At 33.9% G+C, this 24,203-nt stretch overlaps 4 protein-coding genes across 8 annotated transcripts; 2 read left to right on the plus strand and 2 right to left on the minus strand.

Moving 5' to 3' along the window:
* Window positions 1-3,914: 3,914 nt before the first annotated feature.
* LOC128279292 (disease resistance protein RPV1-like) lies at window positions 3,915-6,607 on the plus strand. Of its 2 annotated transcripts, XM_053020979.1 has the most exons (3): window positions 3,915-4,585; window positions 5,019-6,117; window positions 6,463-6,607. In XM_053020979.1, the coding sequence occupies exons 1-3, from the start codon at window positions 4,104-4,106 to the stop codon at window positions 6,505-6,507; spliced, it is 1,626 nt and encodes a 541-aa protein (XP_052876939.1). In that variant the 5' UTR covers window positions 3,915-4,103; the 3' UTR covers window positions 6,508-6,607. The 2 variants fall into 2 exon arrangements, with proteins under 2 accessions (XP_052876939.1, XP_052876938.1); XM_053020978.1 differs by lacking the exon at window positions 6,463-6,607 and having other exon boundaries at window positions 5,019-6,337.
* A 673-nt stretch (window positions 6,608-7,280) lies between these two features.
* LOC108472350 (disease resistance-like protein DSC1) lies at window positions 7,281-9,601 on the plus strand. Its single transcript, XM_053021393.1, has 3 exons — window positions 7,281-7,295; window positions 7,783-8,604; window positions 8,695-9,601. The coding sequence occupies exons 1-3, from the start codon at window positions 7,281-7,283 to the stop codon at window positions 9,490-9,492; spliced, it is 1,635 nt and encodes a 544-aa protein (XP_052877353.1). The 3' UTR covers window positions 9,493-9,601.
* Window positions 9,602-10,195: 594 nt separating this feature from the next.
* Window positions 10,196-12,985, minus strand: LOC108472349 (uncharacterized). Its single transcript, XM_017773832.1, has one exon. It carries the CDS (start codon window positions 12,983-12,985, stop codon window positions 10,196-10,198), a length of 2,790 nt encoding a protein of 929 aa, XP_017629321.1.
* A 186-nt stretch (window positions 12,986-13,171) lies between these two features.
* Window positions 13,172-17,755, minus strand: LOC108470392 (probable ubiquitin-conjugating enzyme E2 26). 4 transcript variants are annotated; one of them, XM_053020982.1, is made up of 8 exons: window positions 17,375-17,725; window positions 16,266-16,406; window positions 15,216-16,142; window positions 15,048-15,111; window positions 14,645-14,784; window positions 14,233-14,544; window positions 13,984-14,113; window positions 13,172-13,351 (listed from the first exon to the last, which is right to left on the minus strand). In XM_053020982.1, the coding sequence occupies exons 1-8, from the start codon at window positions 17,438-17,440 to the stop codon at window positions 13,302-13,304; spliced, it is 1,830 nt and encodes a 609-aa protein (XP_052876942.1). In that variant the 5' UTR covers window positions 17,441-17,725; the 3' UTR covers window positions 13,172-13,301. The 4 variants fall into 4 exon arrangements, with proteins under 4 accessions (XP_052876942.1, XP_052876941.1, XP_017627168.1 ...); XM_053020981.1 differs by lacking the exon at window positions 13,172-13,351 and having other exon boundaries at window positions 13,611-14,113; window positions 17,375-17,489; window positions 17,697-17,755; XM_017771679.2 differs by lacking the exon at window positions 13,172-13,351 and having other exon boundaries at window positions 13,611-14,113; window positions 17,375-17,489; window positions 17,638-17,711.
* Between the last annotated feature and the right edge of the window lie 6,448 nt (window positions 17,756-24,203).

The following is a 24,203-nucleotide window of genomic DNA, read 5'->3' on the forward strand; positions in this document are numbered from 1 at the left end:
AGAATTTAAAACTATGTATCATTTACTTAGACTATTTTTGAAGATATTGTTTTGGTGGTAAATAATTTAACTTTAATTTATTATTGTAAAAAAATTAATATTTTTATGTGTTATAATAATTTTTTGTATTTACTTCTTTCATATAAGTGTAGCATCATTCAACGTGTCGAAACCATTTTTTTTTAAAACGGGAATCGACTCTATTTGAAAATGAACATCAAAACGGGAGTCGCCACCGATCTTTATTTGGGTGTGATCGGATCACCCTTGTTTTAATAAAATATTTTAGTTTAATAAAATATTTTAGTTTACTAAAATGGCATTTTCGGTCTACGAAACTTAAGAGAATGGGTTCGGGAGTCAGTTACCTGCGAGGAAGGGTTAGCACACTCGTCACGCCCAAAATTGGTGCCTAATTGATTATTTAGTGTCCTAATGTTGAAAGTTGAAAATCGGGAATATATTTGAAATACGATCCCTTTTTATATTAACATCAATTAAAAAAGACGCTTGAATTAGATTAAAACGATCATTAAAGATTTCCTCGTCTCGAGATATCGGAGTATCACATCCCATAAGTTAGGACACGATATCATGAATTCCCGAGCGCAAGTTTGTCTTTAATTTAAATGGAAAATCTATGTATTTTAAAAACTCAAAAGGATATTTGGCTATTTAAAATCAACGAGAGAACCGAAACCCCGTGAGTTAGGGCACAATTTCTCGATGTTCTAAAACACGAAACATTGCCTTATTATTTTTTTTGAAATTTTTTGTTTTTGAATGATAACGAATATAATATTTAAGCGACGTACGTTATTTGTTTGGATGAAAATAAATCGATCTAAGTTGGATAAACATGTTGGGATTAAATTCATGAGGCGATGATATGAAGTAAAACATAGTAATGAGCCTAGAGCAAGGATACATGAACACAACGTTATATGGATGAATAACAATAATGCAAAACTACGAAATAAACAAATTAAAATACACAAAGGTAATAATTATACAACATGCATCATTTAAATACTAATCACTAATAATTAAAGACAAATGAATTAAATAATATATAACAATTAAGAAAGTATAGAACAAGTTAAAATGAATAAAACGTAAAGTAAATTTTAAAATGATAAGACATGGATTTAAAATAAATAATGTAAAAATATGAAGAACTTTTAAAAATATACAATATATATGTATATACAAAAAAAATATGAGACAAATTTAAAAGGATGAACACATAATATACTATAAATGAATTGAAACTATTTGTAAAAGCAAACAAAAGATATATATGCATTCATTAAAGCATGTATAATAGAATGAAAACTTTTAAATCAAATAATATACACATGTAAAATGTTTATCAAAATACACTTAATAAAGAAAAATTTGATGATATGTAGAATGTGAAAGTATAGCAAGGGTACATAATAAGATATAACTTTAAAAATATACATAATAGGTCCACAAAATGTATATATATATATATATATATATATAAATAAATTTGGGAATTATTAGTTGTAAAATTTTGCATGAAATTAATAATGTATATGAGACTAAATTAATTTTTCCACAAGTCATATACAACAAAATTAAAAAACATAATTATGTATGTAATAAAGCTATATATGCAAACACTAATTTAGTGATATATAGATCAAATATAAATACCAATATATATACGTAAAAGAGACATGTGAGATTTTTCTTTAAATACTATCAATACATATTACGTAAAATAAATTTAAAAGAAAGTACATGCGAAAATAAAATGAGATTAATAATATACATAGAATATAAAAGGAGAGTAAAGATATATAATGAAATATGAGATTAGGAAACACTTATACATACAATAAATTTAAAAACATATATATACATAAATAAATTTTAAAAAAATAGATGCGAGAATAACATGGGATTAAATATGTATATAGAATTAAACTAGTTTTATTATAGGCCAAACATTAAACGTTTAGATGAAACCTTACATAAATAATTAAAACAATATTATGTAAAATGAACTTCAAAATAATGATTTTTATAAATCAAAGTAAGATTGTTAAATAGGTTTAACACACACATGGAAAAAACTAAAAGGATATTAAAATTACAATGAACAAAGACTCTATTGAAATAATACATGTATAAATATATATAAAATATTTATACGAGATATTGCACAAAACATTAACATAATATGACCAAAATACTTCAAAATAATTGTACAAATAAAAACAAAGCAAAAACGTTAAAGTGAATCCACACATAAAATATCAAACGAATCTTAAAATAGTGAGTTATATACAATTAGTAAAAACAAATTTAAATATATAGTTCATAAGACAATTTAAAAACAATATATATGTATAAAAGAGAAACAAAACAAAAAAAATAAAAATGTATATGAAAAATGAATAAATAAATGAATAATAAAGGGACTAAAATTGAACTGATTACAGGCTAAATCAAAATAAAAATAAAATTGGAGATAAAAACTAAAACAGAGTTGAAATACGGGGTCGAAAATAAATATACGCATGGAGTTTGAGGACCAATCGAAAAAAACCAATATCTGGACACGTGTCCGTGTTCCAGTGCACTGATGGGTCAGGGATTCGATTGGAAAGAATAACGAAGTTATTGGGTCAAATTTATAAAATAAAATGGTAAACAAAGGGACCAAATTAAAATAACCACAAATTTTGGAAGGACCACGAGCGTAAATAGCCCATTCACCGCAGCAACGCGCGGATCCTGATGGTTTGGTTCGGGTCGGGTCGCACGGGAATGGCATAAAACGGCATCGGTTTTGGGTTATTGGACTTAACTCAAGACGGCATCGTTTCGTATGTCTATAAAAACAAAATTTTTTTGAAACATCATCATTTCATCAGTGCGCTTTTAAAAAAAAAAAAGGGAAGAGAGAGAGAGGTTCTTCTGGCCTGGGCGATTTCGGCCACCTGATTACTGCCCGTCCGTCGCCGGCGACCACCATGCACAGCGACCGGAGGCGCGAAACAAAGCCCTTTTTTGCCCCTTTCGCTCTCCTCACCCCAGATCTAAACCCCAAACACAAAAGACCCCTCAGCAAGTCTGAGAAAGCCAAAGGAACCCTTCGGTTCTGACTTAACCTATCGTTTCTGACTTCCCCAACCCGAAGACGGTAAGAAAGACCCCTTTTTTGATATTTGTATATGTATGCTTTATGAACTTGAGAAGAAGAAAAAAAAAACTAAAAATCACCTTTTGCCAATATTCTCTGTTTTTTGATTGATTTCTATGCGCGTGTAAAAAAACATTGTTTTTTAGTTTCGGTTTTTTATAGCCGAAATATTATACACTGTTTATTACTAGTCTGCTATTCTATCTGCTATTGTTGTTCCTGTTCTGTCTTCGTTTCTGCTTCTTGCTTTCTTTTGGTCTCTGTTTTTGCAGGCTTTGAGGGTCAACGAGGCAGAGGTTTGCCATTTTGGTGCAAACGGTGTCAGGGGGGACGAGCATCGGGCGTTGGACGTGCCAACGAGGCACGTGGGGTGCGCGGCGCTGGAAAGAAACTAGGGTTTCTAGGTCTGCCAAAATTGGCTTGGGTTCTGGGCCTATTGGGCTATCAAAAATTGGGTTGGGGTCTAGGTTTTTTTTGTTTCGGGCCTACAAAATTTAGGCATGTATTTGGGTTAAAACTTTTTGTAAGCGGATTACTTATATTTTTTGGGTTTTCATTTAAATGGGTCGGGCAAAATTGGGCCCATACACAACGCATTCAAGTTTATCTCTTTCTGTATTGACAACAATAATATTAATACCAACTAAAGTCAATAAATTTTAAATAATCAATTAAAGTGTGTTTATATATTTTTCCAATTAAAAATAAGATTTTAAGGTCATTTAAAAGTGATTCAAATTACTACACGCTTTCATATCTACGGGGAAATTGCCTAGAAACCTCTGTTTACTTTCCTTGCAAATTTGATCTATTCTTCTTATTCTTCATGCTCCTATATTTAAAAGACTGTTTGTAGTTTCTTTATGATATCTGACATCTGTTTTCCGATTTTGAACACTAGTGTCAGTTATCTTTTTTTCTCATCATGTTGTCATTGCCTTCAACTTCATCCTCCATTTCTAGAAGGAAATATGATGTTTTCTTAAGTTTTAGAGGTGAAGATACTCGCAAAAACTTCACTGATCATCTTTATGATGCTCTGAAAAGGAGCAGAATAATCACCTTCAGGGATGATCCAAAGCTGGAGGCCGGCGAAGAGATCGCGCCAGAACTGTTTAAAGCCATTCAGCAATCATGGTGCTCCGTAATCGTATTTTCAGAATCTTATGCTTCTTCGGGTTGGTGTTTGGACGAACTTAGTGCGATTGTTAAGCAGAAAAAGGACAAGGGTTATAAAGTGTTTCCAGTTTTCTATGACGTGGATCCATCTGATTTGAGAAAACAGAAAGGAAAAGTTGAAGAAGCCTTTGTGGAACATGAAAAGAGATATGATGAAGATAAGGTCCAAAGGTGGCGAAATGCTTTGACTCAAGTCGCAAACATTAAGGGATGGCATTTAAATCACAGGTAACTCCTTCATATCTTCTCTATTTTCCAATTTTACTGCTTACATGATATTCTTCTCTATTTCATAGTAAAATTTCAATCTCTGTTGAAAATCATTACCACTTGATGAAGAGACCATGAAACCCAAAACTCCCGATATCAGACTCTTGACCCAAGGCCTTTCAGACAACACTACAAAACTGCTGCCCCGACCCTCCGAATCAAGAAACAAAAAACCCATCTCTCCCCACCAAAAGAACAAGAAAACCCAAAGAAATATAAACAACACAGACATCATACCCAAAGCAAATTGAAAATTTAGATTTAGCCGAGCAAACCCAAAAAAAAAACCATATAGATTAGAATACATGTTATATCAATATATACACCCATGTCCATTAGCTGTTGATTTCCCGTTTAGAGACCAAATTCCTTTTTTTGTTTGTGTTTATAGGCATGAAACCGAATTTATCAGAGACATCGTTAGAAAGATATCAGCAAAATTATGTGAAACATATCCAATTGTCCATGATGAGTTGGTTGGAATTAGTTCACGCTTAGAGGAGTTGTATGCAAAAATAGATATTGGTGAAGATGAAGTCCGAATTATTGGAATTTGTGAAATGGGTGGCATCTGTAAAACAACTCTTGCAAGAGTTGTTTCCACTCAAATGTCACCTCATTTCGAAGGTAAAAGCTTTCTTGCTAATGTTAGAGAAGTTTCAAATACACGTGGACTTGTTTCGTTACAGAAACAACTTCTTTCTCAAATCTTGCCTGAGGAATGCTTTAATTTCTTCAATGTTCATGAAGGGAATGCCATAATTAACCACAGGTTATCTAACAAAAAGGTTCTTGTTGTTCTTGATGATATTGATAACCTACAACACTTAAAATGCTTAGTTGGGAGGCGTGACTGGTTCGGTTTAGGGAGCAGAATCATTGTAACAACAAGAGATGAACATTTACTCCGATCTTATGGAGTTGATGACGTGTATAAGCCTACAACATTGAATGCATATGAAGCACTCCGACTTTTCAATTTGAAAGCTTTTAATGGTGAGACAAGGCTAGAAAATGATTTTAGTGATCTTTCTAAATGTGTTTTAAAATATGTTGGAGGCCTTCCCTTAGCTCTTGAAGTTTTGGGTTCCTTTTTGTGTGGCCGAGATGCAGCTCAATGGAGAAGTGCAATAGAAAGACTTGAAAGAGATTCTAATAAAGAAATTCTTGACAGACTTCAAATAAGCTTTGATGGATTGGACCAAACTGAGCAGAATATATTTTTAGATATAGCATGCTTCTTTAACGGGAAGGAGAAAGATTTTGTAATGAAAGTATTAGATGGCTGTGAGTTTTTTCCCGATATTGGAGTTGATATTCTCATTAAAAAATCTCTACTAACAGTTAATGAAGACAACAAATTGTGGATGCATGACTTACTACAAGAAATGGGAAGAAAAATTGTTAGGGAAAAATCTATTGCTGAACCTGGAAAACGTTGTAGATTGTGGGCAGAAAAAGATGTTTATCATATGCTAACAAAAAACACAGTAAGTCATTCCATAAAATTATATATTCTAGTATTAAAAGGTCTATTATATTTATAAAGTGTTTAAGTGTTTATTTTAAATATCGACAAAGTAAAATGAGTACATTTGTCCTCTATATTTCTAGGAAGTGTTATTTTATTTTTTTATTATAAATATTAAAAAGACATGCACGAGATGTATAAAATAGAATGTTATTTCATTGAATAACTTTAGTTGAAAATTGTTTTATTTAGTTTGTTTTTGTTTATTAATTTCAACACATAATAAATGATGCTAAACAAGCTTTGATAATCATAAATGTAAATTTCAAGAGTTTTGGTCTTATGTTTAAATTTTTATGTTTAGGCTACAGAGATGATTGAAGGCATGATTATTGACAATAAAAGGTAAGAAAACATACAAACATATATTTATGTATATTTTTTTTGTAAAAATAATAATAATAAAAGAAGTGGCAAAAATCTTTCATGCTTAATATTTCAAAAAAAAGGAAAAAGAGTGGTATGTGTTAGCAAAATGATATAAATGTATGTATTCATTATTAAGGGTGAGTGTTCGATCAAATCTAATAAAAATTTCGAGTTAATTGATTGATGAATTCTATCTTATCATCCTAACTTGATTTGATTTTTTTTCGAATCAAGTCGAGTGAAATGAAATTTGAGTCGATCGAGTCGAATCGAGTAAAATTGTTAGAGTTAAATTAAAAATTAAACATCTCAAATTAAAACTTTGTTATAATATAAGTAATTTCATTTTAGAGAACATAAATTTGAAACCATATATATTTGAAAAATTCCAAAGCAAAATAAGAAAAAAAAGATAGTTTAGTATGATAAACTTGAATAGTTAATTTATTTATTTAGGTCTCCAATTTTAGAAATTTTTGAATTTTAACTTTTTATATATTTTTAGATTTTTTAAAATTTTATAATTTTCAAAAATATAAATTTTGAATTTTTTAAATATTTTTATTTTAAAATTTATTTTCGAATCGAACTTTGCTGGTCTGTATTCATTATATACAGTTGTTAAGAGTATGTTTGTTGTAATTGTGAAAGTTCGTTGCATGTATTTTGGCGTAATTGTAATGTCATTGCATTTGGTTGTATCTATTTCTTACATTCTCTCTTTTAGCCAAACACTTTTCTTATGTGTATATCATGGTTTCTAGCTGTGTGAGTTTGTGAATATCAACTCCAATTCTTTGAAGCTATGTTATTCAAATTTGGATATAGGTGTTTTGTATATCTGAAATCATATTTTTGTTTTACCTAGGGAAATGAACAAGACTCTCACTTTGAGTGCAGATGCCTTCATAAAGATGAAAAGATTAAGACTACTTAAAGTCCTTTGTTGTTCAAATTGTCATGATTTTACCTATCTTTCTAATGAGCTATGACTTTTAGATTGGACAGAATATTCTTTAAAATCTTTACCTTCAAGCTTCCAACCAGAAAATCTTGTTGCACTTCTCCTATCTTATAGCAAAATTGAACAACTATGGAAAGAAAACATAGTAAGAATTAACTAATTTGATCATTGTTTTCTATCTTATTTTGAGAAGAAAGATGAATTTTTTATTTCCATTGAAGAAAAACAATAAAAATGAGCTTTCCTATATTATTCTCTCTTTTATCTCTAATTTATTATTGTTTTCAACAGCCCCTGTATAAGTTGAAAGTGCTCAACCTCAAAGGGTCCGAAAACCTGATCAAGGCACCGGACTTAACAACTGCCCCAAATCTTGAAATTTTGGTTTTGAAAGGTTGTACTAGATTAGTATATATTCATCCATCTGTTGGAAATCTGAGCAGTCTTGTTTTGTTAAATTTGAAAGATTGCAGGAACCTTGTGAGTGTCCCAGGGAGCATAGGTGGGTGTAAAAGTTTAAAAACTCTTAATCTTTCTGGTTGTTATAAAGTTGATTATTTGCCAGAGAATTTGCAGCAACTAGAGTTTTTGGAAGAGCTTGACTTAAGAAAAACAGCCTTACGAAAACCGCCATCCTTCATTTCTCAATTAAAAAATCTTATAGTTTTGTCATTCGATGGGCGCAAGGCAATTCAAAGAGGAAGGATAAATTCCATGACTTCGATGTTACCTTCATTGTTAGGTTTGAGTTCATTAAAAGAGCTGAATCTAAGGGACTGCAATCTTTTCGATATTCCTGGTGATATTTGTTGTCTATATTCATTAGAAGAACTTGATCTCAGTGGTAACAACTTCATCGGCATACCTTCTTCTCTTACTCGTCTTTCCAAGCTTGAATTTCTTCGATTGTCGAATTGCAAGGAGCTTAAATCGTTGCCTGAACTTCTAACAAGTATAAAAAATGTGTGGACAGATGGTTGTACTTCACTTGAATTAGTTGCAAATCCATCAAAAGTATACAATTCGATCTATTGGTCTAAGTATAATGGTATTCACTGCTACAGATTGGCTGAGAACATCGATGCCTTAACATTGCTGAAAAACCATCTAAAGGTTCGTTAATATCTTTGTTTCTTTCACAGTCTAATAATTATTCATGGTGTTAGTTACCAAACAATTAACAACTAGAGTTTTATTTTGCAGGTATTTGGAAATTCAAGAGAAGTATTTGATATTATTATGCCTGGAAGTGAAACTCCGGAATGGTTTAGTCAACAGAGAAATGACTCTTCGATTAAGATAGATTTGCCTCTGGAAGTTTGGAATGATAGTCAATGGATGGGAGTTGTATTGTGCTGCATTTTTGTCAGTGATGATGCTTCAAGGGCTGAGGAACTCATGTGTGCAGCTTTTATTAATAATAGATATTCTAGACAAGCCAATTGCACTCAATCTAATTTCCAGGGTAGAAATCCTCGAGAGGCCAGGTGGGGTATCTGTATTTTCCCGCCTGAAGAACAGCCCGTGATGAAGGACCACATTTTCATTCGTTATTTCTCACGTGACGAGTTGTATCAGATTTCCTTGAAACACAAATGTGGTGGATGTGAAACCGATAATTTATGGGCAACAGATTGCTTAGATCAGGAACTTGAGTTGTCTTTCGAAGTAGGGATTTGCATAGCCAGTGTTAAGGTGAAGAAGTGTGGTGCTAGATTAGTCTATGAGAGAGATTTGGAAGATATGGAACAAATACAAGAGCTGCATAGTAGTCAGTGTTGTGCGAATTTTGAAGATATCCAGCAATACTCTGATGATGTGGGATCAATAGGCAATGGTTCCCTTATAAAGCGAAAACGTAATATCTACGAGGATATGGATGAAGGGCTGCAACCAAAACGAATTCACAAAATTTTTACATTTCTTTTAATTTTAATTTTGATTTTTTTAATTTTTTTTATTTTTATAGTTTTTGAATTATTTGTTAACATGATATATTAAACAAATTATATTATGTTAGCATGATATGTATATAAACTCCCGTATGATTTGCAATGCCAACAATGTTTAAAAAAATAATGTTTTAGTCATTGTTTCCATTAAAAAATAATTTGACTCTTTTTGAAATGCTAAAGACTAAATTTAACTCAAGAAAAGAATAAAAGTCAAATTGACAAAAATATAAATGTTGAGGATTAAATTGATCATTATGTTAATAATATAAGATGTTATGGGTATATAATAATAATATATTCTTTCAAAAAAAATAAGAATAACATATAACAAATATTAAATACATCTCATTGCAAATACCAGCCAATTCTTCACGAATGGGTAGCCAATTTCTCAATGGAAAATTATTTGGCTTTGTTCCTTCCCCAAGGTGTGGGGTGGGTGTATCCTATCCTCCACGGGAAATAAAAATACAATAGCATGTATTATATTTACTTTTTTCTTGTACAAATTCATAGATCTTTCCTTTCTTTTCTACTTCAAAATTATTTCAAACAGTAGCTAGGAAACACTATTATTCAGGATGAGTTAAGATCCATTCCATTACCTTTCTACACATTCATTATTTACCATTCACACCTATGAATCACTCGTTAAGAGTAAAATTCTGACTTGAAAATAGTAATCAATAATGTATTGAGAAGTAAGGGGAGAAAGCCGCACCCAGTTTCTCTCAGACTTCACGATTCGGTTACGAATGGAACTCCTCAGAATGTGATTCCCACAGCCTAGGTCTGGATGGAAGAATGCAATGACCATCAAACTTTTGCTGCAAGTAAATGATTGCAGCAAGCAGGAGGAGCCCCCAAAATATTGTAACATCCCAAGCAGCGGAGACAAAACACCGGTCAGGACTCACGGAAACTTGTAACATCCTGTAATAAACAGAGTTGAGATTGCAATAAAGATCATATGCATGTGGCAGCAATCGAACAAAAGTGGTCCCGATATAGAATGAACAACTGAGTGCCTTCTGTTTGGAGTTTGAGAACATGTTGAGAAGTATCTGAGGCAAAAGAAAGCCGTCCAAGATTAAACCTGCATATGATTTGAAGTCATTGTAGATGGAATGATACCAGGAGTCGACGGATGAAGAGTAAAGCAATGCAACATCCGGTCTACGCTTCTCCCTGGCAACAAGCAGTGTAAGTTTGGCCCCAGCAGCATATAGAAATGCAATCACAATTAGGGTCATTTCTTCCGCAAACCGCAAGGACTTCCAGTTGCTGTCACGTGATCTAGCTGAGGCTGTTAATTGGAGAAGGCAAAGTAGTAGTAAGAAAGCAACCACCATAACTACCGTCACAATCACTTCATTTAATTCAATCAATCCACCATTGTGAGGCGAAACCATGTTCCGGTGTTGCTTGTTTGAGCTCAAGGTTTCATAGTCTAGTGCAAGAGGAACCATGTGGCCCAAGGTAAGAATCACAAGCATAACAAGTGAAATGGAAGGGAGTACGTTTGGGTTATTCTGCACATAATAAAGCCGCAATCCTACAAAGATGCACATTAGTGTGTTAGATAATAGAACCGTTGTAGACTTATGATCCATTGTCCAAATCGAACTTTTTCGTTGATCGGTCTTGTAGATAGCAGAATACACTTCTAGACGATCAAATTTAAGAAGATCAGAACTTTTCCGGGTGCTTTCGATGCTTCCCGTGATATATCCTCCAATTTGATTTGGTTTTAATGGAGAAAACTCGAAGTTCAAAAGAATTTCACAGTCCACAGAAGCATTTTCGAACACTTGGTTATCAAATCCCAACTTTCTGCAACCAACCATACACAACTTTCCAGTATCAGAATCATAAATCCCTTCAGCTGTAATCTCCACTTTCTCTTCAATGTAAGAAACATAAACTCCATTAGCTGCATCTATAGGAGTTTGCAATGTGATGCTCACTTCATAGCTAACATTCATAAGCCTTGCAGGCACTGCTCTTTCCAGCATGGTGCCAGGAAGATCCATCAGAAACAAATAAGGCTTGTATAACTGATCGCCGATGGCGAGAGGATCCGCAGAACCCCATCCATGTTTATTCTCTGAACTTTCAACCAACATGTCAAATTTCATGTCTGTGGAATGGCCACTTGGGTAACTTTGTCCCTTGTTCCGGAGCAGCTGCTCCTTTCTCAGGCATAGATTTTTTACTCTGTTAAATTCGGTGTATTCATACTTCAAACCAGGAACTCCCACCATATGGTTCCCGGTACTTCGGAATGTAGTCCTATCAAAGTAACCAGAATCATTTGCGGTTTTTGTGGTCCATATTTGCCCCATTGCACTGCTAGTCTCTCTGATAGACAAGATTGCTGGGAATCTAAAGCTCAACCTTGTTGTGCAGTCACCAACATGAGCGTTAGACCAAGATTCTCCAATGTCTAAAAACCGACAAACAAGAACGAACAGCTGGTTTTCCCTATCATCCCATGTTCCTTCTCCAATCAATGTTGTGTTGGGATTGAAAGAAGGGTATTTTCCGACATGGCTAGTGTTTCTAAATTCTATCAAGACCCGAATTCTCCTTTCAACCTCTGAACACCTAATGCTTGAAAATGAGAGAAAATGAGGCAAATAGCCATTCAACCGAACAAATGGAAGGCAAGTTTGCTTTCCAGAACTGCAGTCCCTTGTGTACTTCAGCTTAAATTCATTTACATGGCCCATTATCATTGAACAAAATCTTCTACTTGGAAGTTCATTGAATGCCAAATACTTCAGGCCATCTCTTTCACCAGAAAACTGATGTGTAAACTCTCTGAAGTCAAAAGTGTACTCATAATTCAACAAAGGAAACATGACAACAGAAATGGGTTCAAAGTAGTAAACCCCATCACTAGAACTTAAACTCTCTAAAGTTCCAGTAATCAAAGTAGTGATGTTACTCGAATTCCTGAGATTTCTAAGCCTGAAAACTGCTGCAGGAGTTAGCAGATTAGCCTGTTTGGAGTAAGCAGAACCTGTTCCAACCATACAGAGATTCCCAGAAAATTCAGACCAGAACCCATGGAGTTTCAAATGAAATGGACTTGGTATCGGATCATATGATTCGTAGAACATCAAGCTTCCCTCAATCTTCCAGACACCATCTGCAACAGTTTTAGACACATATCTGGTTTCAAATGAGAAGGAATTCGAGATTGTGTTGATCTTTGGGTTGAGAATTCCATTTCCACCAATGTAATAACCAGTTTCATATCCATCAAATGCTCCAAAACTCTGAGTGTAAGCTTTAGAGTTGGTGACTGATTCGGGAACAACTGAAGAGCAGTAATCAGAGTAAGCGACTTCACATTCACTCTCACTGTATACATTCACTTCAGTCATGGCAGATTGGAAAGCTTTACTCTCATCATCATTGGGTTCTTCAAATACAATCTCAGCAAATGACACAGATTTTGCAGAAAAACTAATGAACAAAAAGAAGACTGTGAGCTTACAAACCTGTATCATTATTGAAGGTTTCATAGACATTGTAGCATCAAAGATGAAGAAACAATCAGCTATGCTATTGTGAAGCTCTAATTTATTCTTGGAATTTGTCTTTAAGTGATTGAATCTGTCCTATTAAGTATTTTCCCGGCAGAACTGGAATTTTTGCATGGAGCAGTCCGCCCCATCTTGCATTCAAAACAAAACCCAAAAAAAAAAAAAATCTCCTTTATTCTCATCATATTTGTATGATATCCAAACTCAAACAAATGTCAGTACGTATTCACATCTGAACAAAGTGTCTAACACAAATGTCGAATACGGATTACTTTCGGCACACATAAAGACAGCATGAAGATCAAGGTAGACTTCGATACAAACTCCTTCCGCTTTGGTTTTTACAGAAACCTGCAAAAGATAAGCCAACAATGTGAAAGCATTGATCCAAAAACTACATATGAAATGGTAATAAAATATTTGTTTTTCTAAAGATAACTCATGAAAACTTTAGAAGGATTGAGAAATCTGTATTGATTTTGGTTCAGAGAGTATCAAATCCATTCTATTTTCAAAATAACAGGTTCAAATATCCAAATCCAATATTTATTTACATATTTAGTTTTTATTTAATTTTATTTATATTTTATCTTTAACAAAAAAAAAAAGATTATTTGACAGTATATTTACTGCATAACCCCATCGTTATATACATCAATGTACAAAGTCAAAACTATCTCTAAGCAGCCTATGAAAGAAAGCAGAAGTTACATTCCTCAACTACTTGATAACAAATCAATTGAACTTCTGTGCAAAATTTATAAATAAAAACCATTCTGGCCAAGTTTTCAGAATTTTTGGTTTCAAAAGCTAGTTCATATTTGCAGCAGCCATGGGCATACTATCAACTCCATTATTTCGAGATTCAGGGGCAACAAGGAATTTCTCACAATCCTTGACTCCCAAAACCGTGAATTCTTTCACGAGCATATTTACGCATCCAGCCATGGAGACCTTAAACTTCGGTGAGCAACTCTTCTCACCTTCTTCGACATCTTGGATACCACCTTTTACCGGGCAACCTACCTGAGCCCCATCCATATATGCTTTGCATGCCAGAAGAATATCATGAGCACGCGTGTAGAAATGGCCGACAACAAAGTCCTCAAAATGCTGCAGCCAAACAGGATTTTCATAAGAATTTTAAGCCAAAGAGAAGCAAGGGTAATTAATTACATTCCAACTCCCATATGTTGTCATTGAAATTGATATCAATAATTCTTTCAACTTACCCTTGGAGGCCTCCTCATTGAATAGATCATTGTCTTTAGTGACAAGATAAATGTCTCTTCATTGTATTGCCTGGACATTAATTCACCTTTTGGTGTGCCACTAAGACGTTCCCAACCTGGCTCATTAAAGTAAGGCTTCTGATTCAAGATTAGAGCTTGAATGGATACCAGAACTTGGAGCATAGTTGACATGCCAGGTATCCATCTCTCGTTCTTTTTACCAGACCAGGTGTTAAGAAGACTAAGGCAAACTTTCCCACAGTCATACAAATTTGGGTTGAGTCGAAGTCCGCCAGAGTGATAGTAAACATGCTGAAACAAGCAATTTCCTAGTCATCGGACCAAACACGTACACCAGATATCACATTAAGATGCAAATTAATATTCAAATTCATAACCCTTAATTACATACTGGTGGTTCTTTAGGATAGCTAGCAGGGAAGAAAACATCAAAGAAGAAGAGACCATCATGGTAAGGAGTGCCTTCTACTCCAATAATTACAGCCCTTAGGAGATCCATTCTTGATTCATAAACCCTAACAAAAATAGTATCTGTTGAAACAATAAAAATAAGATAAAATAAGAAAAACAAAGTATTATTTATACATTTCACCAGCAGAATAGAAAATTGTTAAAATCAGAGTCAAAGGTCTAAACTGTTTAATTTTGCATCGAAAACTTAATATGCATTTTGAGTCACAATCCAAGTTTGCAGGATTACTAAACCACAGATTTATTGAAACAGGATTCAGAAAAGAAATAACAAGAAATCAAATGAAAATTCTCCCAGAGAAGAATGTAATGCTAAAACTCACCTGGCAAATCCTTCTCAAGTATTTTCCACTCCTCCTGGATCTTCTTTGACCAATTCTTCGGTGGCTGTCGAAAATAGAATAAACAGAAACCAAGTTTATCGGATGAAAAATAAAGACTATAAAAATAGAGAAACGGAAGACCAGAGAATATCTAGAAAAGCTAGTCACCTGCTTTGTTGAAGCACCACTGGAAGCATAGTGATGATCTGAAAAATCTTCAACAGTATCAAACTGTTTAAAAAGTCGGAGCTTACTGAGGATAGCTTCTTCATCTACATTTTTCTGATTTCTAATGTCTGCCACTTCTTCAGGAGTTATATATGCGCCATGAACTAGATCAGGAAAACTTGAATAGATACTATGCTTATTGAAAAATTGTTCCGGAGTCACTACGGGTAACCAAAAAGGTGAGGATGGTTCTGCAACCACAGTGTGATTTGGTGTATCTACAGGGGACATGATTGCATGAGATAATATCATTTCTATGCGGTGACTCGCATTATTACCATTAGTTAAATCAGGCAGATGCACAACTGGAAGATCTTGAATACTAGATATAGTTTGTGAAGTAGCAGAATTCTGACTTTGAAGAATTTGAGAAAATAATGAAGGTGAAGATAGATTTGCTACACCAGGAGAATGACTCAAAGGATCATCCGGGGTCAGGGAACTTGAATTACTAACTGAAGCTGCATTCATATTGATATGACCAGGATCTTGTAACCACAAGAAAGGTAAACTGTCATTTGCATTAGTAGTCGATGAGATGGTTCCATGAGAAGTTTTCTTTTTACTCTCTGAAATATTTTCAAACCATGGGATGGATGCCTCTAATCCATCAGGAACCTCAATGGTCATATTTTCAAACCATGGGATGGATGTATCTTCTCCAGCAGGAAGCTCAACACCATCAAAATGTTCTTGCAACATGGCATACTTACCGGCATCCATGAAATCATTAATGTAATTTGTATAAAAAAGCTCATCACTAGAGGCCAAATTGCAATCAAGGTTAGATATATTTTGTGATCCTTGGATAGAATGCTTAGGAGGTTTAACCTTGTTTATCAAACCAAGAGATTTAGCCACAAAATCCTGTAGAGAAAAAATAGGGAAAAAGTAAATAACAAAATGATAAGTCCAAATGTGCATCATTAAATTTAATACCAGGCACGATAAACAGCAACAACTGCAAGAAAAATCCAATCTTTCACATACTTCAGCTTTAATAACAGGGCAAACACCAGAGCTACTTTTTATAGCCTTCCCTTTGCTCCGTATATCAACTACCTCATCAAGGATCATTGTGTCGGTTGAATCTTCATTGTTATCAACATCAATTACTTCATGAGTAGCAACCTGCCAAGATATGAAACAGAAAGGTTTTAGTAACCCTGAGATACAGAAGATATTTCTCAAAGATGAGGAAGACTCTTTTTGTATAATATGTTAGATGTTTATTTGTGCTGAATAGCTAGATTTGTGGTTTTGTGTATCTACAAAAGTTACTTTATATCAAAGCCAACCTTAACCTTGAAATAATAGTCATCAACAGGAATGCTTTTCCAAAATTTTATACAATCTATGTCAATGCTTCATGATAAAATAACCACCTGGTGTGCTCTCTTTCCCACTTTCAGACGAAGGCATAAGATCATATCTAACATTAAGCTCATTACACAATCAACCAAGATAATGCACGTACGAATTACATACATTATCAGTATCAGAACTTAATTCGTACCTAATTAAAGACCAAATACCATCTTCAGAATTTTATTTGTGATAGATCTCGATTAGCTGAAACTAAAAATGTAAAGAGGCCCTAAGAAGCTGCCTGATTATATACCAATCCACAATTGAGCATTAACGAACGAGCTTGAAGCCAATTATATTGACTTCAAACATCTATTCTAGTATACATCTATGTTGATTATCGTCTTCTGGTTATTAAAAGAACATATAATACTACTACAAATGTGGTCATTCTATAACCCCCACCAACAAAGAGTAACTAATCCACAAAATTCCACGTTAAAACGAAATTAAATTTCCAATAGTTTTACATTCCAATGGGTATGGCTTAAGTAATAAACAAGTGAACTCATAAGTTTTCACTGTAAATACTAAAAAAATGATCCAAAACAAAAATAAAATCAATCAAAAGTTGAAAATGAACCGATCAAAAAAGTAACAAACGAAGCGATCACTGTGTCTATTCGAATTAAAAATTCCAAAAAAAGAAAAAAAAACATTTTTATAGAATGAAGTTCAAAAAATGGGAGCGAAATTAAAAATGAAAAGCAGACAAGTTTGCTTGGGGTGACCTGTTTATTTTTAGACTTAACAGAGAGAGGAATCGGAGGAGGAATCTTGATCACTTCGGGGTCCATTAAGGAACCGGAATTCAGAGAAACACAAAAAGAAGCAGCCGTATCCAACCTGTTTGGACAGTGAGAAAATTAAAGAAAGTGCAGGAGAAAATCATTATAGAAATGCTTTTTTAATTAATCAAACAAAACAAAATAAAAAATTAAGAAATAATTATAATTTGTTAGCCGAGTCGACGGCGGCGACGGCGGCTTCTTACCTGCTCCCTTCTCAGTGATTATACAAAAAAAAAAAAAACAATATATTTTTTCCCTTTACCTTCTTAAAGAGACATTACGGCTTAGCGCCTAGCTAATATATAATCAGCTCCTTTCTTTGGTTACCATTTTGGTACTGAATGTTCTTACGTGTCACGTAAGGTTATTTTTTGAATGACGTGTCACGTGAGTTTGAGTCTTAAGTCAAATTAGAAAACTATCCCATTAGAATTAAATATCAAATTACTAATTAAAAATTCCAACAATTTTGAAATTAAGTCAAAAATTCAAAACAAATTAACATTAAACTAGAACAAATTTATTATATTGAAGATTGACATGCCAAGATACTAGTTATTGGTACCAACAGTATGCGAATAGTTGAGATGGTCCCAATTTCAATGTTGGAGTTTATTGATAGAACATCGAAATAATTCTAATATTGTTTTGTCTTAATTTTTTTTTATTGTAATTGCTTTTACGGTTTCTTTACTACCAAAAAATAAGATAAACATCAAATTAAACTAACCTCTCGTAAAAACATAATTCTCCCTATAGTAAAATGAGAAAATAAAGTTTAATGAATAATTAAAATTAGATTATGTAGAATGAATCTTAACTCGATTGGTATTGATATTATTATCAGTGCAAGAGGACATGAGTTCGAGTGTGCTACAACGAGTTCTCCTTCTATTTAAGAATTAGATATGAGTTATCGGAAGAGACAAAATTTTCTTTCATTTTTTTCATTATATTAATTTGACATTTACAAATAACTATAATATGTTAATGAGGTCATAGCGTTGTTGATAAAAGCAAAAATCTTGGGACCTAAATACTAAGATTCAAAATTTACTATCTACAATTATATAGGTGAGCTTTCGAATTTTATTATATGTTATTGTCATATTGTTTGATTTTACCATTTGTAATTGCTCAAACATATATATTTATACAATCAAATAAGAGATTGAAAACCCTACTCTCAAATCTCAACATAAAAAACGCTAGTTGCTTGCCCATCTCCCCTATTTCCATGCTCAAACTTCTTAAATCCATATCCATAAAATTGAACTCATCAAATGATATAAAATGGTTGAAAACATCTCAGGTGCTTGGCTATCAACCAGTAGTAAATTTCTTAAAAGTTGATATGCCAAGAACCCTAATTTGATTTAAATTAAATTTCACTTCATTTTCATGATTGATGTAAGTGGTTTTAGATTTATTCATACTATTTTAAACTTTTTTCTCAAATTTGTAATATTAATTTGATAGTTATCTGAAAACAAAATGTTAAATCATACCGAGTTAAACAAGATTAATAATATGATGTATACAAATAATAAAAATAATATATGATGAGAATCATCAGTATAAAATTAAAATAATTTTATACTTTTTCGTAATTTTTATATGATTAATATTTTAACAATCTAACCTTGAATTTCATGCTTCATTTATGTAGATCATGTATGTCAATTTGACATAAATTAAAATTTTCTAACTACCCATTTTATGAGAAAAACTTTCAACCGTTAAATATATATTAATATAGATAATATTTTAGATCAATATGATAAAGATATCATGTCGACTCAAAAATTTACATGCATGTCAAGTATAAATATCTTCATAATTTCAACGGTTGAATTTTTAAAATATTGATTATATAAAAAGTTAAAGGAAATATGTAAAATCACTTTAATTTTATATCATTGCAAGTGAATCTCTCCTCGTATATGATTTTATAATTTCAGTCAAGCTTTCAATGAAGTGTTTCATATTTTCTCTAAACTTATTTAATAGATTTAACATTTTGCAAAATATTCACAAATGAAATGTGTTTATGCACAGGCTGCGGCATGGTTGCATATGTTGGCACATCTCTTTGCATACATATAAGGCAGATTTGCGCCGCTTTGAAAGGTTGGCAATTCTGACATAGTGTATCATTCAATTTAGTTGACAGCAACATTACAATGATTTATCTGATAATTCTCAAGATGTAATTTGAGGACAGTAAAGACTTCAATGCACACAGTCCTAACGGGTCAAACCTACTCTGATGGATTATGATAAGCATATAAAAAGTGTCATGGCTAATAAGATAGAGAATTTTTCGGCTAAACATTATTTGAAGAGTATTTGGTGATTAAATTTGTGATTAATTGAAAATTATTTTGGTGACAATTCAAGGGTATCGTATTGATAATTAATATGGTAAAAATCAAGAACGAAATAATATGTTCATCTCATTTATTTCTTGTTTGGAGCTGAAGTCTTGTAAGCCTGTAAATAAGCAATGTAGTCGTAAGATTGAGGGAAATCTAGAAGCACAACAATTGAGTTCGAGCATTTTATGCTTTTTATTCACCTCTAACTGATTTGTTTTCAAGTACTGAAAGAGTTACTTTTAGCGAGGATGAGTTTATACTAAATGTACTAATTTGATGAGGCTGCAATTATTTAAAGATTAGAATAGATTAGCTTAAATCAATTCTTGTAGCATGAGATTTAGTAATGGAATTCTTCTCTAGACAAAGCCTTGAAAATGTAGATTAAATTAAAACCAAACTACATAAACAACTTCCTATATTTAGAATTTTCATTCTTTTGTGCTTGTGTGCCACTCAATGTACCTAAAACTTTTGACACAACTCTCTATAATGTTGCATTTTCAATTGGAATCAAAGTCATACACATAAAGCATTTTATGAGATCTTACATATGATAGTCATGCAATGAAATGTTTGAAGGAAAGTGGTTAAATCGTACGTCCATCACTCTTGGATGGATCTAATTATAGTTGTTGGAAAGCAAAAATAAGGGTTCTTCTAAAATCCACTGGTGAGAAAGCATGATGATCAATTCTAATTGGATGAGTGCCACATTACACTCAAAAAAATAGTGTACGTACTGTTAGGAGTAACGGCTAGTTAAACAAAAGTTAGTTAAGAAGGTTTAGTTATGCTAGTTAAGAGTTAGTTAATCAGTTAGCTAATAGTTACTCCTCATCTGTATAAAACTCTTAGTTCTCTTAATTAATGAAGTAAATTAGAATTGTTACTCATCTCTTCTTGTTAGTATGATCTTGACATGGTATTAAGAGCTTTAGATTTCTTGAGGTAGCTAGTTTTTTTTTTCCTTTCTTCATGGAGACTGAACCTATTTCTGTAGGAGACACATCTCGCCTCTCGTCTAGTATTGAGGGAGCAATTCATTCTCAAGCACCCATCAATACAACTCTACAGAACATTCATTGCTTCTCTAAGCATGATACGATTAAACTTGGGGAGCACAACTTCTTGTTATGAAAGTATCAGATTTTGTTAATCCTTGAGGGATATGATCTTGAAAGGTTTGTGTTAGGGACGGTTTCTGTTCCACTTTCTCACCTACATGGACCTAAAGGTCAGTATGTTGATAATCCTGCATTTCAACAGTTATCGATGAAATCTTGGTCCATTTCATGTTGGCCAAGACTAGCTTTGATATTTGAACAATGATTGAAAGGAAGTTTGGGGCCAAATCCAGTGTTAAGCTATCAAGCATACATCATACACTCTACTCTCTCAAGAAAGTAGGTCTTACCGTCAAAGAATTTCTGGCCAAAGTGAAAAGCTTAAGCGATACTCTCATCGATGTCGGTAGTATGGTTAAAGAACAATAACAAGTCAGTATTATATTGGCTGGTCTCTTAATCGAGTATGAGTCTGTTCGTGTGGTTGCCTCTACCACTCTTATGTCACTTGATTTGTTGACAGAAATGCTTCTCGACTGTGAGGCACGATAATTGGCCTCATTGGCAGAGTTTCCCTTACAGGCCAATTTGGCGTCCCATCAAAAGCAAGACAGTTCTGAACGTCCAAAACATGCTGGTGCTCCTACCAGCTATTCGCAAGAGTCCAGACATGGTCACCGAAGGCAAGGACGTGGTTGGTCTCATGGTAGGTTTCGTGGCAGTGGACGAACGGACCAGGCCACAATATCAGTTATGTGGCAAAATTGGTCACTTGGTTCAGACGTGCTATCGCCGGTTTGATGAGAACTTTTCAAGTGTTGGTTCGAATCACTCAATGTCAATTAATTACCACTAGTTTAATGATCAAGGAGGTTCTCCTTCTGTTCCTACTTACTCTCATATGTCTCACACTTGTAGTCTATATTACTCATCCTTCATCTTCTCATCTCATTCCTCTCCTCGACAGCCTCCTTCTGCTAGTCCTGATCAGGCCTGGTATCCGGACTCTGGGGCCACTAATCACATTACCCCTGATATGACTACCCTCTCCTCTGTTTCTCCATATACAGGTATGAAACAAGTCTCTATGGGGAATGGTGCCTCTGTTTCGATTGCTAATGTAGGCTCTTCTAACTTGTTGGTTGGTTCTCGACTTTTACGCCTAAAGAATATGCTTTATGCTCCTACTATATGCAAGAACTTACTGTCTGTTAGTCAGTTTGCAATGGATAATGCTGTATATTTTGAGTTTTACCCTTTGCTTTGTTTTGTGAAGGATATTCGAACAAGGAAGGTCCTCCTAATTGGTCGCATGCATGATAGCCTCTACAGGTTTGATGTATCTGGTTCGGGCTCCAACAAACTTGTTGCATCTTCACAGTCGAATTTGACAAGTCTATATTCAACTCAGCTTACATCTTCTCTTATATTATGGCATAATAGACTCGGCCATCCATGCACTAATGTACTTGTAGATGTTTTACGTAGTTGTAATGTTCCCTTCACTAGCAAAAATTTGTCTAATGTTTGTTCAGCATGTTGTTTAGGCAAAGCTCATAAGCTGCCTTTTAGTCCTTCAAAGACTTTGTACTCATTGCCTTTTGAATTAGTGAAAACTGATGTTTGGGGCCCTGCTCATCTAAAGTCTAATGATTTGTTTATTATGTCTCATTTGTGGACATGCATAGCAGGTATACCTGGGTGTATTTTCTACAATCAAAGTCCAAAGTATTCAAGTGTTTTCTTTACTTTCATGAAATAGTTCGGATTCAATTTAGTTACTTTGTTAAGATACTTCAGACTGATGGGGGAAGTGAGTTTTGGTCGTTATCCAAGAAGCTGTCTTGACTTGGTATTCAACATCGGGTTGCCTATCCCCACACTTCCGAGCAGAACGGCGTAGTTGAAAGAAAGCATCGCCAACTAGTTGACATAGGGTTGACACTTCTTGCACAAGCATCTTTACCCTTGGAATTATGGTCGTCTGCTTTTGTATATACGGTTCACTTGATGAATAGGCTCCCTACTCCTGTTCTGCAGAAGCAAAGTCTGTATAAGGTGCTCTACAAGGTCCGTCCTAATAATTCTTCCCTAAAGGTGTTTGGATGCACTTGTTATCCTTACTTATGGCCATTTCAGTAACACAAGCTTCAATTTTGGTCCAAACAATATGTGTTTATTAGAGTAGCATCGAATCAGAAGGGCTACCAGTGCCTTGATACGGATGGCCGCATCTTTGTCTCTCGCCTTGTCACATTTGATGAGTCACGATTTCTATTCAAAAATAGTTTCCTTTTATCTTCTAGGTCTAATTCAATTAGATCTTCTCATCATAAATCATGTCTTCCCTTGTTGGTAGCTATTACCCCCTCAGCCCAAAATTATTCAGATTTCGAACAAGACATATCCTCTCCTGTGGTAGGATCTATTCCATCTTTTTCGGGTCTACGTTCTTCTAATAGTGGTGTTGGTTTAGGAGGTACACATGTCAATCCTTTTATCAGTCTGCTCTTCTTACTCGTATTGTTCCTTATGTGAATACTCATCTAATGCAAACTCGATCGAAAAATGGCATCTATAAGCCTAAGTTGTTCACCTCAGTTCTAACAAAGAAGAAGCCTACGTCTATTATTGAAGCTTTTCAAAGTCCTACTTGGATAGCAGCTGCACAAGTTGAGTACAAGGTCTTACTCGCGAATGATACCTGAGATCTGGTACCCTTACTTGAACATCGTCAAGCTATGGGTTTCAAATAGATCTTTAAAGTCAAAAAACATGCCGATGGCTAGGTGACTCGATACAAGGGCAATTTGGTTGTCAAAGGCTACCTCCAAAAGGTCGACATCAATTTTCAGGAAACTTTTAGCCCTGTAGTTAAACCAACAACCATTTGAGTGGTTTTGGCTTTAGCAGTTTCCTTGGGATGGACACTCAGGCAAGTCGACATTAACAATGCCTTCTAAAACGATGACTTGCAGGAAGAAATATACATGATGCAACCATCAGGGTTTGAGCAACAAAGGGATGGTAGTCAACAGTTGGTATGTTGTTTGAAGAAAGCTCTCTAGGTCTTAAGCAAGCACCTTATGCCTGGTTCCACAAGCTAAGAAATTTCTTTTTAGCTGCAAAATTTACTATTTCGAAGGCTGACAACTCTCTTTTTATTCATCGGTCAGGGTCTCAACTGATTTATGTTCTTGTCTACGTCGATGACATCATTATCACTGGGACAGACTCATAAGCTATAGATCAGTTTGTTAATGAACTTGATGTTCAGTTCTCGTCAAAAGATTTGGGAAGGTTGAGCTATTTTCTTGGTGTTGA

The sequence above is a fragment of the Gossypium arboreum genome, chromosome 11 (assembly GCF_025698485.1).
Source record: "Gossypium arboreum isolate Shixiya-1 chromosome 11, ASM2569848v2, whole genome shotgun sequence".
Lineage (NCBI taxonomy): Eukaryota > Viridiplantae > Streptophyta > Magnoliopsida > Malvales > Malvaceae > Gossypium > Gossypium arboreum.

Coding starts and splice junctions, on each gene's coding strand:
- LOC108472350 (XM_053021393.1), top strand. Junction 8,605..8,694: donor TGCTGAAAAACCATCTAAAG/GTTCGTTAATAT, acceptor TTTATTTTGCAG/GTATTTGGAAATTCAAGAGA.
- LOC108472349 (XM_017773832.1), bottom strand. CDS start 12,985: ATGTCTATGAAACCTTCAATAATGATACAGGTTTGTAAGCTCACAGTC.
- LOC128279292 (XM_053020978.1), top strand. CDS start 4,104: ATGTTGTCATTGCCTTCAACTTCATCCTCCATTTCTAGAAGGAAATAT. Junction 4,586..5,018: donor GGATGGCATTTAAATCACAG/GTAACTCCTTCA, acceptor TTGTGTTTATAG/GCATGAAACCGAATTTATCA.
- LOC108470392 (XM_053020981.1), bottom strand. CDS start 17,440: ATGGACCCCGAAGTGATCAAGATTCCTCCTCCGATTCCTCTCTCTGTT. Junction 16,407..17,374: donor TTAAGTCTAAAAATAAACAG/GTCACCCCAAGC, acceptor ATATCTTGGCAG/GTTGCTACTCATGAAGTAAT. Junction 14,785..15,047: donor ACTTGAGAAGGATTTGCCAG/GTGAGTTTTAGC, acceptor TTGTTTCAACAG/ATACTATTTTTGTTAGGGTT.